Raw genomic sequence first — 15923 nt, 5'->3', positions numbered from 1 at the left:
CCAGAACGCAGCGCTCAGCTGTCGCCGACTGGGTGCAGCTGGCACCACCGGCGCGATTGCCCCAGGCACGGCGCTGGGGGCTTGAGTGCGAGCTTGGCTTTCCTTTGCCAGGCGGCACAGACCCGTCTCCCCGGAGGGAGCCGCTCAGGCGGCCCCAGCTCCTGCTAGGGACTGTGCGTGTGCGTTAAATTTCACCGCATGCGCGGGCAGCTCGGGGCAGGAGCTGTCGGGTTGGAGGCGGAGAGGTGTCTGCGTGTGGCTTTGATCAGGAATAACTCCAGCTAATGCAGAGAAACGTGGGGGCGTTTGATACAAACTCCCACCACATCACAACCCCGACTTTGCCAGGCTTCTCCTGCTGTAATTCGCGGGGTCCCCCCCGTCTGGGGGCAGCAGAGGGGTTATGTCCGGGACCCTGTAATTCTGCAGACAGCCTGCAGCTGGCCCGGCGGCCCCCGTCCCCACCCTGGCTGCAGGAACGGGAAGCTCCCTGCAGCTGCCTTTGCCAAGACGTCTTTCCTTCTCGCCGAAGTTGCTCAAAGTTGGCCAAGGCGAGGTAGTAAAGTCACCAAGAGCGCTGCGCCGGGCGGGCTCCTGTCCCCGCTGTGCCTGGGAGGAGGGGCCAGTGGCCAGCGGGATTTCTTTCCACACCCCTGGGTCACGTCCCCACCCCCTCCAGGGGCACGGACGATTGTGTGTAGCGGAGGCGGTGGGCGCTTCCCGCTCCCCCCGTGTCTGGGGCTCCGGAGAGGAGGCGGAGGAGGAAGAGGAAGATGACGAGCCAGCGCAATTAGCCTAACAAGGGACGGGTGGCGGCAGCGGCGGCTTTACCCCCGCACTGACACATCTCCCCTCTCTCCCTCGCTAGCCATGAAGGTGGAAGCCGGGGAGTTCAGCTGAAGTCCAGGGGGATCGTCCTGCCCTGCCCCATGGCAGCTCCGTGAAGCCTCCCCCCAGCCCCGGCGCGGGGCCGGCTCGGGTTGCTGCTGGGCGTTGGGCGGGCGAGCGTGTGTTTTCCAATGAGGGCTCCAGAGGATTTGCTCCTCCTTTGTAACCGGGAATGAAATAATGGCGACCCGATGGGCAGCGGGGCCGCCCGGGGCAGATGGAGGCACCGAGCCGCCCGCAGGCAGCAGCAGCCAGGTAGGAGAAGCGGGGTGCAAGGGGGGGCTGGGTACGCCGCGCTAGGCCGGCTGGCGCTGAGCACCGGGAATGGCTTAGCTGGAGCTGGTTTAATGGCCGCCCCCTCCCTCCTTCCTGCCCGCCCGCCCGCCTCAGAGTGGGACGCTGGGAGCCAGGATCTGCCGTCCCCAGAAGCGGGAGGCGCCGCTGCTCCTCTAGGGGGATCGCCGCAAAGTTTAAGCGGCTCCTTCCGCCCCAAACACCCACTCAGGAGGTGGGGGCAGCCGGGCCTCTCCCCCAGCTTTCGGGTGTTGTCGGTGTGAGGGGCAGCCTGGCCTGCCTGACCCCCATTACTCCCACCCTCCCCCGGGATGTCAGTGGCTGGGGAAGCCTGGCCTGCCAGCTTCTTCGGAGTGCTATTGGTGTATGGATCTGCCTCTCCTTTTGCAGGCAAACTCCAACACCTTCCAGTGAGAAATGTCTGTGGGTACAGCCTTTAATTCCTGGATATGCTGGTAGCCAGGTCCCTGAAGCCCCACGAACCTGCTGCCCTAGGCTCTGGTTTAAATGTCTGTGTGGGAGTATTTGTATGTCTAGTATTGGTGGTGGAGAGTTCCTGTGTGTATTAAATGCCTTATGGTAACACTGCCTGTTCAGAGTGGTAATCCTGGCTTGAAGGGCCCCCACCTCAAACCCTTCCTGCTACACTCTGTATTATAGCATTCAATACCCCCAGTGCTTCATAATTAATCAGGGCTGGACATCAAGAGTGACTTTATTCAGATCTTCTGTATGTGGCTTCAGTTGAACCCTCTTAACTCAGAGTTCAATAAGAAAATCTACATACTGTATATCTATTATACAGAGCCTGCAGCCTTCACAAATTCTATCCTCTTTCCCATGGCTGTCTTTAATATTAAGGAGGGAACCACCCATACTTTTGAATTTCATCAATAACAAGAATGCTTTGCTTCATGGAGGTCAACTTAGGTGTTGTGTGTGTGATGTTTTTTTTTTTTTGTTTTTTTGTTTTTTTTAAACTTTACATTGCAACTGTCTCGAGTCTGCCACTGGCCTTGACTCATTCCAGTACCTTGATGTAACGGCAGAACACATGGTATTGTAAGATCATCCCAGTGTTGAGACCCCTGTAATATCTTAGTACAACAAGTTGAGGTCGGAACAAAGTGTTAGTCTTAATTCAGAATATGTTTACTTTTGTTTTATTAGTTTAAAACCTTAGTGGATAAACTGTGACTATGCTGGGGGGTGTGTGTGTGACAGTGTTAACTTTTTTTTTTTTTTTTTTTTTAAATCATCAGTGGAATTATCTGCATAACTGAAAGCTTGAGAATTCTTGGAAAATGCATCACTTAACTGTATTTGAACATTATGGGGAGAGAAGAAACTGCGCTTTTTAATGCGCAAATGAAACTGCTTAGTAATTCAGCTCATACTGAATCTATTGGATCTTTGGCACTGAGGTTTACATATAATCCACCCATCATTAGCATGGAAAACCATAATGAGCCCTTGGGAGTTTAGTCCATGTTAAGGACTCTTGGTGACTGTTTAATATGTACACTATTACCAAATGAACTAGTTGGTTATGGTTTGAATTAAATTATATGTGAAGCTATTTCATCCTCTGATTATAGACATGATAGTCGTAATAGCCACATTTTACAGGCAAATTATTTGTTGAAAATAAGCATTTATAGTGAAGATTCCCAGCTACAGTAGTCGATACATCAGTAGTATGACTGTGGATAGCATATGTGATGGCTGAACAGATCCATCAAGGCTTTTCAAGTTTTCCGTTAATGCCATTTACATGCTGCTAGATATTCTAGAAGTAGGAGTTTTTTGCTGGGCTCTAACTTTACAAAATATAATTTTGACGTAGAAGGCTGCCACAAGTGATTAGTGTTTCTAGTTTGGGACCTCCTCCTCCCTTATAACCCTAATTCAACCAACCATATGTGTACAGCATTTATTAAGTATAAATGGAATTAAGCTCTTTAAAGTGTGAATTACCATTTGATTTGCAAGGCTGATGATTTGTATTGGGATATTAAGAAAATAATTTAATGAAACATCTTAAAGCTTGTAATAAAAGATATATTTTAAGTTTGCAGAAATATTATAGGTTGCAGCTAATAGTGGGTCTTATTCACAGTGTGGTCATCTTGACACAAGACAACATGACAGTTACATGGACTAGATCAGGGGTAGGCAACCTATGGCACACGTGGCACTCACACTGCCCAGGTTCTGGCCACCGGTCTGGGGGGCTCTGCATTTTAATCTAATTTTAAATGAAGCTTCTTCAACATTTTAAAAACCTTATTTACTTTACATACAACAATAGTTTAGTTATATATTATAGACTTATAGAAAGAGACCTTCTAAAAACGTTAAAATGTATCACTGGCACGCGAAACCTTAAATTGGAGTGAATAAATGAGGACTCGGCACACCATTTCTGAAAGGTTTCTGACCCCTGGACTAGATGGTGACAAATACTGTGTCAGCTTGGGACACCATTATCTATGTGCAATTTCTCTTCACAGCTCAGTATTACACATGAACATGTAATAGTTGACTGCAAATTGATTTAAATTCATGTGATGCTGCTATGCTTGAGGACTTCACATCATGACCTGTACTTACTATAGGGAGAGGAGTTGAGCTTGAGTTGCAATAAAAATTACAAGGATGTATTTTCTAGCTAGTTGTTAATACAGTTTCAAACCCTCTGTGACCATCAAGTCTTGCTTTCAAGTCTTCGGCCTCACCCTCTGTAAGGATGGTAATAAGATTTGATTGTTATGGCAAGAGAAGAAATATCTGATGAGAAGGGGTGTGTCCCTGTGTCTGTGTCCATGCACACAAAAGTGGGAGAGTGAGGACACTGATCTTGGCTGTTTCAGCAGGTACATACTGTATCTGAGGCTACATCCTCACTACGGGGGGGGGGGGGGGGGGGGAGATGAAGGGGGGTCGATTTAAGATACGCAAATTCAGCTACGCTATTGTAGCTGAATTCGACCTATCGGAGCCGACTTACCCCGCTGTGAGGACGGCGGTAAATCGACCTCCGCGGCTCCCCCATCGACGGCGCTTACTCCTACCTCCGCTGGTGGAGTAGAAGCGTAGATTCGGGGATCAATTGTCGCGTCCCGACGAGACGCGTTAATTCGATCCCCGAGAGATCGATTTCTACCCGCCAATTCAGGCGGGTAGTGTAGACCTGCCCATAGTCTCCTGCTTTGTTGGTAGTGGGGTGTGCCACTTGTTCTGCTATGTCCTGCCACAATTCCTATTATTAATTTTTAATTATCCATATTTTTCTCCAGTTCTCTAACAGTTTTTCTTCTTGTCTTGGTTTCTAATTGTGTGGTGGCTTTTTCCTGTTTGCTTTTGCCCCCCCTTTACTGAAATGATTGTTGTGAGAGCAGAGAGCAGAAACTTGGGCTTTTAGACTTCTGCCTGAATTCAAAGGAGCTGCACCTATGGAGAGCAGTACTGGGAGCTGGCAGAGAAGGGAAGCAGCTTTCAGTGAAAGGGCAGCCTGCCACTCTTCTTGAAATTGTAGAAACAGAATTGCAAACTGGGGCAATGATCACTGAGCTTTCTCTATCACCACTGATCCTTCACTTTAAGCCCCTCTCCCCTCCCTCCCCCCCTGCATGTAGCGGAACCCAGCATGTTAAAAAATGGAACTGGTATGGTACACTAGAACCTCAGTGTTATGAACACCTTGGGAACGGAGGTTGTTCATATCTCTGAAATGTTCGTAAGTCTGTACAAAATGTTATGGTTCTTCCAAAAGTTTACAATTGAACATTGACTTAATACAGCTTTGAAACTTTAGTATGCAGAAGAAAAATGCTGCTTTTAACTATCTTAATTTAAATGAAACAAGCACTGAAACAGTTTCCTTGTCTTGTCAAAGGGAAAGTTTAAAAGAAAAGATTTATTTTTTAGTAGTTTAACACAGTATACAGTATTTGCTTTTTTTTTTGTCTCTGCTGCCTCATTGCGTACTTCTGGTTCCAAATGAGGTGTGTGTTTGACTAGTATGTTCGTAACACTGAGGTTCTACTGTATTATAAAATGTTCAGCTTGCTGAACAGTTGACCAATAATCCACATTGGGGTTACCATCTTGGATTTCCTCTGAGAAGAAAGCATCCAGACCACCACTTGCATAGCTTTAAAAGCTTCATTTTTATTTTAAATAACATTCCTGCTTATATATCAAATGTAATACAGGTGTGTGCTGTAATCATTTGTTTACTGTATAGAAAATAAAAGGCAAAGACGCTATTTGATGCACCACAAGCTCACTTTTGGAGAACAAACTTGTATTCCATTAGCATTATTGCTTAAGTAAAAGCTATTAAGCACAGCTCTGAACTCCAAAGGATATTATCACAGGCCTACCTTATTTATTTATTTATTTTAATCCACTACCTTTCCTCTTACGATAGCTAAAGATTTGATATGCTGGAGATATAGAGCAAATAATGTGTTACTTAGTTATAATGTTATTTAGAAATAATGTTTGCACTAAAATCTAAAGATAAAAGGTCTCAAAAAGATAAGTTTCTGTTCAGTTTAACTACCAGCTAAATTGTTAGGAATAGTTATCTTAAACTTTCAAAGTTTTCTAAGTGGGGAATAAATGCTCGAATAGGGCTAATTATCTGGAGGGTTTCTGTCTGTGAAGTTTGAAGTACAGTGGTAAATTGACAGCTAATCTGTCATAAAGTGTCAAGTCACAAAACACTGTATAGGGTTAGCAAGCTAAGGACTGTGTGTTTTGCATCATATTTAAAACTTTATGGACGTATTTGTGTTCAACCATTTAAACTCTTTTTGAACTTATTACTTTGAAAGCCACCACTTTTTCAGGACATCAGTGAATCTGGGACTGTAAAGCTTCGCTGGTGTGTAGTGTGTTTTTTAAAAAAAAAAAAAAAAAAAAAAATTCATAACAAGTTTATGAATGCATGGACAGAACTTTCTCTTAGGATTAGTGCTCCTTTCAGTAAGCATGTGTAATTTGTGGTGTTATGGAGTTATGCACATGTTTCAATCAGAGAATAAGTATGAATAATATAAATTCCAAGATCACCAAAAAGGGTGGTGGCCAGCTTTCAAAATGGCTGGGTCAAGTTTTGCTCTGTCATGCTAGAATGACGCTGATTTCAAAGGAGTTATTTTTGACCTACACTGGGGGAAAATAGAGCAGAAGTTGGAACGCTCTTTGTATGGCAGAAAACATTACCTGTTTGGAAATCTACACAATTTCTATTTTGGTACTATCTTGGGCTAATATAGATGAGGTATAGGCAGAGACTTCTAATGCAGCTATGGATAACAGGTTAAGCAATCCGCATCTCCACCAAGCCTAGTTGATGTCTATCCTTAAGGATTTTGAACCCTGTGCCATGCAAGGGACCAAGTCCTGCAAAGTACTTAGCACTCTTGTAGGAGGCACTTAGTGACCTTGCAGAGTGGATCCTAACATCTCTAAATGCAAAATAACACCTGTACACACTGCAGCAGGAACTGTCTAAATAGTTACTGCGTTTTGTTTTGTTTTAAACTGGTTTGGTGCAAACAAAGTTTGAGGCCCAGTCTGGACAGGGCTTGTGTTCACTTTTATAAATCTATTATTTAATCTAAAATGTACCAATTAATGTTAAAATGACATTTCACTGCCATCTCTGCCCCATAACTTTTTGTTCCAGTTACCTTTCTTTCTGAAAGGTGATTACGGGGAAAACTTGTTCTGCTGACATGCTTTATATATTTCAGGATTATGCCAAGTTCAAAAAAAGCATACTCTTTAAAGGATGTGAAACATCCGCAGTGGTTAGACGCTTGTAATTTAATGGTAACAGAAATGGCTTTGAAAAAGTAAAAGCTGTCCCACATTTTCTAGGAACTGTCAAATGATCACAAACACGTAGTGCTGTGATGCTGGTGCCATTCAATAGAAATGCATGTAATGTTTAGACTTTTCAGGCAAAAGGTTTTAAACACTTTTTCTTTAGTATGTCTGTAGTTCAGCTCTCTGACTAACCATTTGGACAACACAACCCCGTTCTCTGCTGCTGGTGTTCTTTTTCCCAATGATAAGAGCTGGAAGGGGGCAGAAAAGATAAGCTTGTTTAATAGATACTGTTCAGTGACTTTTTTCCCCTACAGTTTTTATGTCTATCTTACATAGGATAGAAATAGAATTAATTTTTAGGAAACTGTTGACTAAAAATGGATTTAAGCTGTTAATAAGGTGTCCTTGTTTTGAATAGAGCAATAGCAGGACTTATTAATGTGAGTTACTAGCTATGCAATATACTTCCATGGAGGGGTTTTAAGTCCGTATTTTGAGCTTAGTTCTTGCTTTGGTGGCAGTGTGCTATTCACCTTGTACAGGTAGCGGCCATCATTTATTTGGCTAGATCAGTGTTTCTCAAACTTTTGTATTGGTGATCCCTTTCACATAGCAAGCCTCTGAGTGATTTTTTTCTCCCCCCCCCCCCTAAATTAAACATTTATTGTATATTTAACACATTATAAATGCTGGAGGCAAAGCAGGGTTTGGGGTGGAGGCTGAAAGCTCGCGACCTCCCCCCCCACGTAACAACCTCGTGACCCCTGAGTGGTCCAGACCCCCAGTTTGAGAACCCCTGTGCTAGATTGAAGAGTACATGGGGATAATTGTCTTAGTCCATCTGTTTATAAAAACAAAAATATATATTTACATACTGCCCTCCTCCATGCCCTTTTCACAGGTCACTTCTTAAAAGTAAGGTGCTTTTCCAAAGAACATAATGTCTTTGTGTGAGTGAGTTCAGCACCCAGTACATGGGTACAATGGGCTGTGATCCCGGTTGGGGCCAATGGGTGTTACAGCAAAGTAAGCATTAAACAAGATTTGGCTTTTAATGTGAACATAGCCAGTGTATCATTTGTACATGAATATGTCTAAACAGACAATCCCTTTTTCACTCCCAATTCCATGCTGATATAAATATTTAATAAATGTGTACAAAACCCATAAAACCTCGTCAAAATGCATCCTTTTTGCCAGAGATGAGGTGCATTTTGGTTACATTAGTTTTGTGAGGATTCTAGCCCATTAGGTCAATGAAATATGCTTTGCATTGTGACTTCATCTTTGTTCTTAAGATGAGAAAATTATTTTGTTTTCGCATTGTAAGATGCAACATTAATGCTCTCTCCAAAAGTAAGATGTTTAGAAAGTTGCTTCTATATTTTCTTAGTAGCAGTGCTGCATATATGTTGCTAAGCTTTCCTTTTTTCTTTTTAGATTCATGTCCTCTTCTTCTTGCGCCCCTTTCCCCCCCTCCTCCACCCCCCGGCCAAAAAAAAAAAAAAAGAAAAAAGCTTCCCTCTTCAGCTCCTTAGTTTTTGGTAGAGGAACTGTACAAATAGTGCCACTGCTTCTTTCTGGGTTAGTCAGTGGGATATAAATGAATTGCTTTCAGCTGAAAGCAAACTGTTTTTGCCTTATATTGTCTGTCTTCAGTTATAACAGCTTGTGTACTGTGAGCTCTCTTATACAAACTACATTACCCAAAGCATTGTGGGCTGTCAATAGACTGAATGGGCATTGTAGTTTGGGGAGCCTGGTATGGATCACGCTGTTCGTAAATACTTTGCGCCAGACATGCGGTTCAACGTCAGCACCCTTCTTTAATTCTGAAAAATACGAACAGCTGTTTAGGTTTTGAATGTTGCTTGCAGTCATGAGTTTACACCCTTGGGATGATAGGTAGTGGACCTATTTTTGTTTCCAATTTCTTTATTCTCTTTTGCCAGCTGCTACTGCTTCACTGAGGGTGAATGAGGTGTCTCCTCTGAGGCCAGCACTAATTATGGATAGTCTATTTGCTTTTATATGTGTGTCATTTGCATAATGTGTGGGGGGATACTGTATGGTTTGCACAAAGCACTAGAAAATGTACTGTAGGGAATAATCTTGCACTAGCACCTGGGGGTGGACTATATGGTCTAATCTTTCTCATTTGTTTTTGATATCTGTGAGATCTTGCTCTTAAAAACCAAGTAGAACTCATTAAATCCTATCAGAGGGAGACTCTTAATTGTTTGTTAAACAGTTGCAATCTGCCCAAATGAAAGGAAAGGAGAGCCTTGGTCCTGCTTCTAAATTAGTATTACATATGTACTTTCCTCACTTGTATTCATTGAACGAAATGGTAATATAACCCAGTGATACTGGAAGAAAAACTTGCATAATATATTCAGTCACACTTTAATGGACTAAACATTAATATTCTTATTTTGTTGAATTGTGATTGGAGGAGTGCAAAAGTAATTTAAGCCACCCTTGTGGTCTCTTAACACACCCAATGTTATGCAGATTGCTTCTTGGCCACAGCAGAGGATCTGGGTTAGTTTATTATGTAATAAATGCACATGGTGAATAAAAGAGAAATCTATTTTTCTTAAAGTATGTCCATCTATAGGAATGTCATGTGTTGCTGGGTTTCTCAAATCAAACCAATCAAATCTAAATCTTGGATATATTTTTTTTTTTTTTTTTTTTTTGAGGGATGCACGCTTTTCTGTTTCTTGACTATTGGTTGTATTTAAATTTTTAATTCTGTGAAACCTTATTTAGACGAAATAAAAAGTGAGTGCTGCCTTTTTATATTAAGAATCAGGGAAGGATGTGAGAGAATGGTGTGTGTGTTGTTTGTTAGGTTGTCACCTTGGAAGGGCTGCTTGGGAATAGTTGGGGCATAGAAGTTGTGTATATCCAAATAGCTTAAATAGTCCGTGAGCCTTACTGAAGAAAGAGAGTAAATAGTGTGTGTGTGTGTGTGTATATCTATATCTATCTATATTTAAAAAATTAACTAACTTTTGAAATTTTCCCTGTTTAAAGGAACATAGTCAAATACATGTAGTGAACTTATTTCCTATTATGAGGACCAACATTTGGCAACATGACAGAACCTTTCTTTATATTGGAGCAGGCCTCTTTGGTGCCACCTACGCAGATATGGGAACTGAGTTGAAGAATGTTTAAATTCACAGTAAACTTTCTTGCAGCTAAACTGGTTTCTGATCTGGTCTGGCTGATCAGCATGGATTGGTTCAAACCTTCTTAGAACATGGTTTAAAAACAACGTGGTAGCCTAGATAAAGGCTTAGGCTAAATATTTTAAAACTATTTCTAATGAGGTTTGTACACACCCACGCTGTTTGGCCAAACTGTTAGATTCCATCTACAATAATAATTCATTTGTATTAATACATGGAAACCTCCAACTTGTTGAAGTGTGGTTCTCTTGCATAGTAGATGGGTCTAAGCTATGCTGTAACAACGTGCCTGAACTCTACTGATGTTCATGACTTTCATGTAGTTAAGCCCCATTTATCTTGTAGGGGCACTGTTTTAACTTTGTCTTGGGACTCTAAGACATGACTGGTTGGTAACTTAATTAGGACCTTAGATAAGTTTGTCTGAAACAATGTTTAAATATGGTTCCTTAATTCAACTTGCAGTCCAATGTCGATTGACCTGTTTTGAACCTGGGTGTGTCGTAATCTTTCTATGATTTAAAGGGCTAGAGTTCATTGTGTGCCTAAAGGGGTGCAACACTGTGGCCACCAGGGACTTCCCCTTTGCACAAAAAAAAGTTGTAAAATCTTTTCAGAATTTGGGGTGAGGAAGGGAAGATCATATCTGGAGATATTCACTTGCTTTTACCCTTATCTTTTTGGCACTGGTTAAGGCTCATTTGGAGGAATTCACCTTTTGATTGGGATCTCCTGGTGAAAAGCAGTCTTGTCACATTACTTCCTTTCTCTTTCCCTGTGGCTACTGTTCATTCCATCTCCCTTTAATCCCTTTTGTGATAAATAGGGACCTATTATGATTCCAGTGACAAGTACTTCCATTGTGTACACATTGTGCACACTTCCATTCATCCCTCAACCGAGTCTTGCAAAATTCTGCTTGCTCACTCTTGCAGCCATTTATTTATGTTGTTGTTTCATCATCACTCACCATGGTAGAGGGCAGATAAGTAAACTTTGTGCCTGGTGTGACAGGTTGGATCACAGAAACCCTCCGGGAGCTGCCACCTGATGTGCCAAGACTACTTCTGCTCCTGTTTTCCCTGCCAGCTCAGGACTCCAGCACCCTGTCTTGCTGAGCCAGACACTCCTGTCTGCTCCAACACAGACCTAGGGTCTGAATTACTTGCCCCAAAGCTGCAGGTTTACCAGAAAATCGCTCACAGAAGTGTGCTTGTCTTTAGCACTCAGATGCCCAACTCCCAATGGGGTCTTAAACCCAAACAAATCCGTTTTACCTTGTATAAAGTTTATGCAAGGTAAACTCATAAATTGTTTGCCCTCTAACACTGATAGAGAGAGATGCACAGTTGTTTGCTCCCCCAGGTATTAATACATATTCTGAGTTAATAAGTAAAAAGTGATTATATTAAATACAGAAAGTAGGATTTAAGTGGTTCCAAGTAGTAACAGACAGAACAAAGTAAGTCACCAAGCAAAATAAAATAAAATGCGCAAATCTATGTCTAATCAAACTGAATACAGATAATCTCGCCCTCAGAGATGCTTCAGTAAGTCTTTTCCTCAGACTGGACACCTTCCAGGCTTGGGCACAATTCTTTGCCCTGGTACAGCTCTTGTTCCAGCTCAGGTGGTAGCTAGAGGATTCTTCATGATGGCTCCTCTCTCCCCTTCGTTCTCTTCCACCCCTTTATATATCTTTTGCATAAGGCAGGAATCCTTTTGTCCCTCTCTGAGTTCCCACCCCCTCCTTCTCAATGGAAAGACACCAGGTTAAAGATGGATTCCAGTTCAGGTGACATGATCACATGTCACTGCAAGACTTCATTACCCACTTGCCAGCACACAGGTATACAGGAAGACTTACCGGTAAAACACAGCCATCTGCAGACAATGGTCCTTGTTAATGGGAGTCGTCAAGATTCCAAACCACTATTAATGGCCCACACTTTGCATAATTACAATAGGCCCTCAGTTATATTTCATATTTCTAGCTTTAGATACAAGACTGGTACATTTATACAAATAGGATGATCACACTCAGTAAATTAGTAAGGTATCATTACAAAGCTTATAGAGACCTTTTGCCTGAAGCATATTCCAGTTACATTATATTCACTCATTATCAAATTTTTATAAAACCATATTGACTGCAACTGTCATACCTGGGTTGGTCAATTTTTATGGCAAATTTACTAGCCTTTCACTCCATTCCACATATTCAAGACTTTCCCTTACTGATCTCCTCTGAATAGGGCCTGGGCATTTACTGTGTGTGTGTTCAGGTGGTCTTTCAGAGGCTGCTGAAGGGAGAGGATGAACGATATAGATCAACTGGTGAAGTAGTGGGCCATAGCAACTGACTTGTAGGTGGTTTTTGTGTGTGTGGTGTTTTTTTTTTTTTTTAATATCAACTACACTCAATTTTTGTCGGTTATATTGTGATTAAAAGCTCAAATTACATATTGTACAGAATATGAACTTGCATCCCACTATACAGCATAGTTAAGTGAATTAGGCCTTGTCTACACTATACATTAGGCTGACACAAACTGCCTTATGTAGACTTAACTGTGGAGGTATACACACTGCAATGTCCCTCCCACCGATTTAACGCACCTGCTACTTTGACATAGTAAAACCACCTCCAACAAGGGGCGTAGTGTTTATGGTGATGTAGTTAGTGATGCAGTGTCAGCATTGACGCTGCGTTGCTTATGTCTCCCTAAGTGGCCTCCAGGAGGTGTCCACAATGCTCATCATAACGGCTCTGGTCACTAGTTTGAGCTCCACTGCCCTGCAGCCAGATACACAGGCATGCGTCCCTCCCCCTTTAAAGCCCTGGGAATTTTTGAAATTCCTCTTCCAGTTTGCTCATTGTGGAGAGCTCATATTGCATCTGTCTAGCTAATTATGCTGGCTCCCCACAGCAAATGCACTCTTGCCTGGAGTACACTGGAGTTGTTGGGTCTGTGGGGGGAGGAGGCTATGCAGGCACAACTCTGCTTCAGCTGCAAGAACTGATTGCTTGTGACATGGAGGCGAAAGAGCAGTGCCATGCCAAGATCAAGGAGCTGAGGCAGGTGTACCAGAAGGCAAAGGAGGCCAATCGTCAGTCTGGTGTGTTGCCAAAAACCTGCTGCTACAAGGAGCTGCATGCCATCCTCGGCAGTGACCCCTTCTCCACCGCCAAGAGCCTGTGGATACCTCAGTAGGGCTGGTGGAGTGAATTCCGAGGACACTGTGGTGGACGAGGAAGTGGAGTTGAAGAAGGATGGGGACAGGTGACGGGGATGTGTGGTGGCATGGCAAGCCAGGAGCTCTACTTAAGTCCTGAAGGGTCTAGCCAGTTGTGCTGTGGCACACCTGATGCAGAAGAGGGGAGCTCTGGTAAGTACTCATTGAGCTTTGATATTGCAGGGAGACATGAGCTAGATCTATGGATAGAAGGGGGATTGAAATAACCAACACTGGCACTGTTTGTATCTGCTTCTCATTCCCCTAAGCAGCTGGGTAGAGGAGGCCCTATGGAAAAGTTTGTTGATGCACACCAGGATGCCCTGGGAGTTCTCCATAGAAATCTCTAGGAATCTTTCCTGGAGCTACTTTCCAATCCTCTGCACCGATTTCTTGGGAAAGCAGCCTTGTTTCTTCCCCCTCTGTAGGAAACTTTGCACACCAGTTGGCAGTTATTTCTGCCATTAACAAAGCAGCACACAGTGTGCAGCAAATGGACCTGGTCTGCAGCTCTGCACAAGCAGGAACTGCACCCTTGCATCCTTGGTTACTCACAGGAGCAAGATATCCGCTGCTATCACCCTCACCTGGGGAAAACAGTGCCAGTATTCAGAAGAGTGGCCCTAGGCACTTGTAGTGATACCCCTCTGAAACCCTTCCACCTTTAGTTTTATCTTGCCTCTTCCCCCTGGGCTGAGCTCACCGTGGCTGGGGCTTGCACCATGCTTTGTGCCTGCCAAGGGGAAGTGAGAAAGTGGTGGTTCTCTAACTTGTTTGAATCAAATCTGTGAGTGCACTCTCAATAGTGCCTCTGTCTATTGTTTCTTTAGCTTCTGCAGATGTGCCCTTGATGGTTGTCTCCTGCACATGGACTGAGTGCCTCTGTCAGATAAGGAGAAGAAACAGGAGGATTAAGGAAGACGTGTTCCAGGAGGTGCTGCAATCTTCTAATTATGAGCAGAGAGCATGGAGAGAGGCTATCAAGGAGAAACTGCATATGGATAGCCAGGAGAGGAAATGGGCAGGATACAGCTGCTTCAGGACCAGACAGACATCCCGAGGTTCTTGAACTGCAGATGGAACACATCTTTGCTTGCCTCCCCCTGCAGCCTTCCATGCCCACCCCACATTCCTCACATGTTCCTGGGCCATCTCGGTAATCCATGCACTTCACTCTGAGGGACATGTCACAGTGAAAGCTGGGCATATACTCAACTGTGAGAGCCTCATATGGAAGTGTGCTCTTCATTTTTATGTCCCTTTCAGAATGTAATTGTTGGTATCACTGAATAAAAATGTACTTCTAGAAAGCTAAGGCATCTTTATGGTCTTCAACAAATGGTGATTGCTGCTGAAATTCATACACAGGGACAATCAGAGTATTTTCATTGTAAATCTCTCTCTCTGTCTCTCTTTATATTTATTATTTATATAAATAAAAATTACAAGGTTCATACTACAATGCCTAGGTAAATGCATTACAGACAGACATGTTACTGGGGCTCACTGTCAAAATGCTCTTTCAAAGCCTCACTGATTCAAATAGCCCCCTGTTGAGCCCCATACGAGCCTTGTATCTGGCTGCTCAAAATCAGCATCCAGCTGATTCACCCCTGCAAAAACTTCTCCCCCCTTAGCTTCACAAATGTTATGCAGAGCACAGCAGGCTGCTATGACCATGGGGATATTTTTCTCATTGAGGTCTAACCTGCCAAAAAGGCAGCGTCTATGACCCTTTAATGAGCCAAAGTCATTCTGCATCTGCTGAGCCTGTTATTGAAGCTCTCCTTGCTGCTGTCAAGGGTTCTGGTGTAAGGCTTCATGAGCCACAGGGGCAAAGGGTAAACTGGGTCTCCGAGGATCACTATTGGCATCTCCACATCTCTGACTGGAATCTTTGGTCTGGAAAGAGTCCCTGGTTGCAGGTTTCCGGGTCCGTGTTCTTGAAGATGCACGTGTCATGCACCTTCCGTGACCACTGCACGTTGATATCAGTGAAATGACCCCAGTGATCTACCAGAGCTTGCAATACCATAGACAAGTAGCCCTTTCTGTTGATGTACTCCTCTGCAAGGTACTCTGGGGTCAAAATGGGGATGTGTGCGCCATCTATTGATCTGCTGCAGTTTGGGAATCTCCTTGGTGCAAAGCCATCTACTATTTCTCTCCCGTTCCCCAGAGTGTCAGTCCTTCATAGCAGGAGGTGATTAATGGCCCTGCACACTTACATCACTATAACCCCCACAGTGTACTTCCTGACTCCAAACTGTTTTGCCACCGAATGGTAACAGTCTGGAGTTGACAGCTTCCACAGAAGCTGGTGTCTTTGTGCCACAGTACTGGGGCAAGCTCCGCACACTATTCTAAGAAGGTGGCTTTACACATCCAAAGGTTCTGCAGTCACTCCTTGTCTTCCCATACCCGCATAACGATGCAATCCCACCACTCAGTGCTTGT

At 43.5% G+C, this 15923-nt stretch overlaps 1 protein-coding gene across 2 annotated transcripts in view; it reads left to right on the top strand.

Moving 5' to 3' along the window:
• The first annotated feature begins 539 nt into the window (after window positions 1-539).
• ARHGAP21 (Rho GTPase activating protein 21) overlaps window positions 540-15923 on the top strand; it is a 193480-nt gene continuing 178096 nt past the window's right edge. The window contains exons 1-2 of one of the 2 annotated variants that reach the window (XM_054020709.1): window positions 540-556; window positions 869-1143. In XM_054020709.1, the coding sequence (XP_053876684.1) occupies window positions 1069-1143 (75 nt within the window). In that variant the 5' untranslated portion in view covers window positions 540-556; window positions 869-1068. Of the gene's footprint in view, window positions 557-606; window positions 1144-15923 lie in introns of those variants that run through there. The other variant, XM_054020710.1, reaches the window with a different exon arrangement.

This window comes from Malaclemys terrapin, chromosome 2 (assembly GCF_027887155.1).
Source record: "Malaclemys terrapin pileata isolate rMalTer1 chromosome 2, rMalTer1.hap1, whole genome shotgun sequence".
Taxonomy (NCBI): Eukaryota; Metazoa; Chordata; order Testudines; family Emydidae; genus Malaclemys; species Malaclemys terrapin.
The sequence above is the reverse complement of the archived record's forward strand: the minus strand, read 5'-3'. Positions and strand labels throughout refer to the sequence as shown.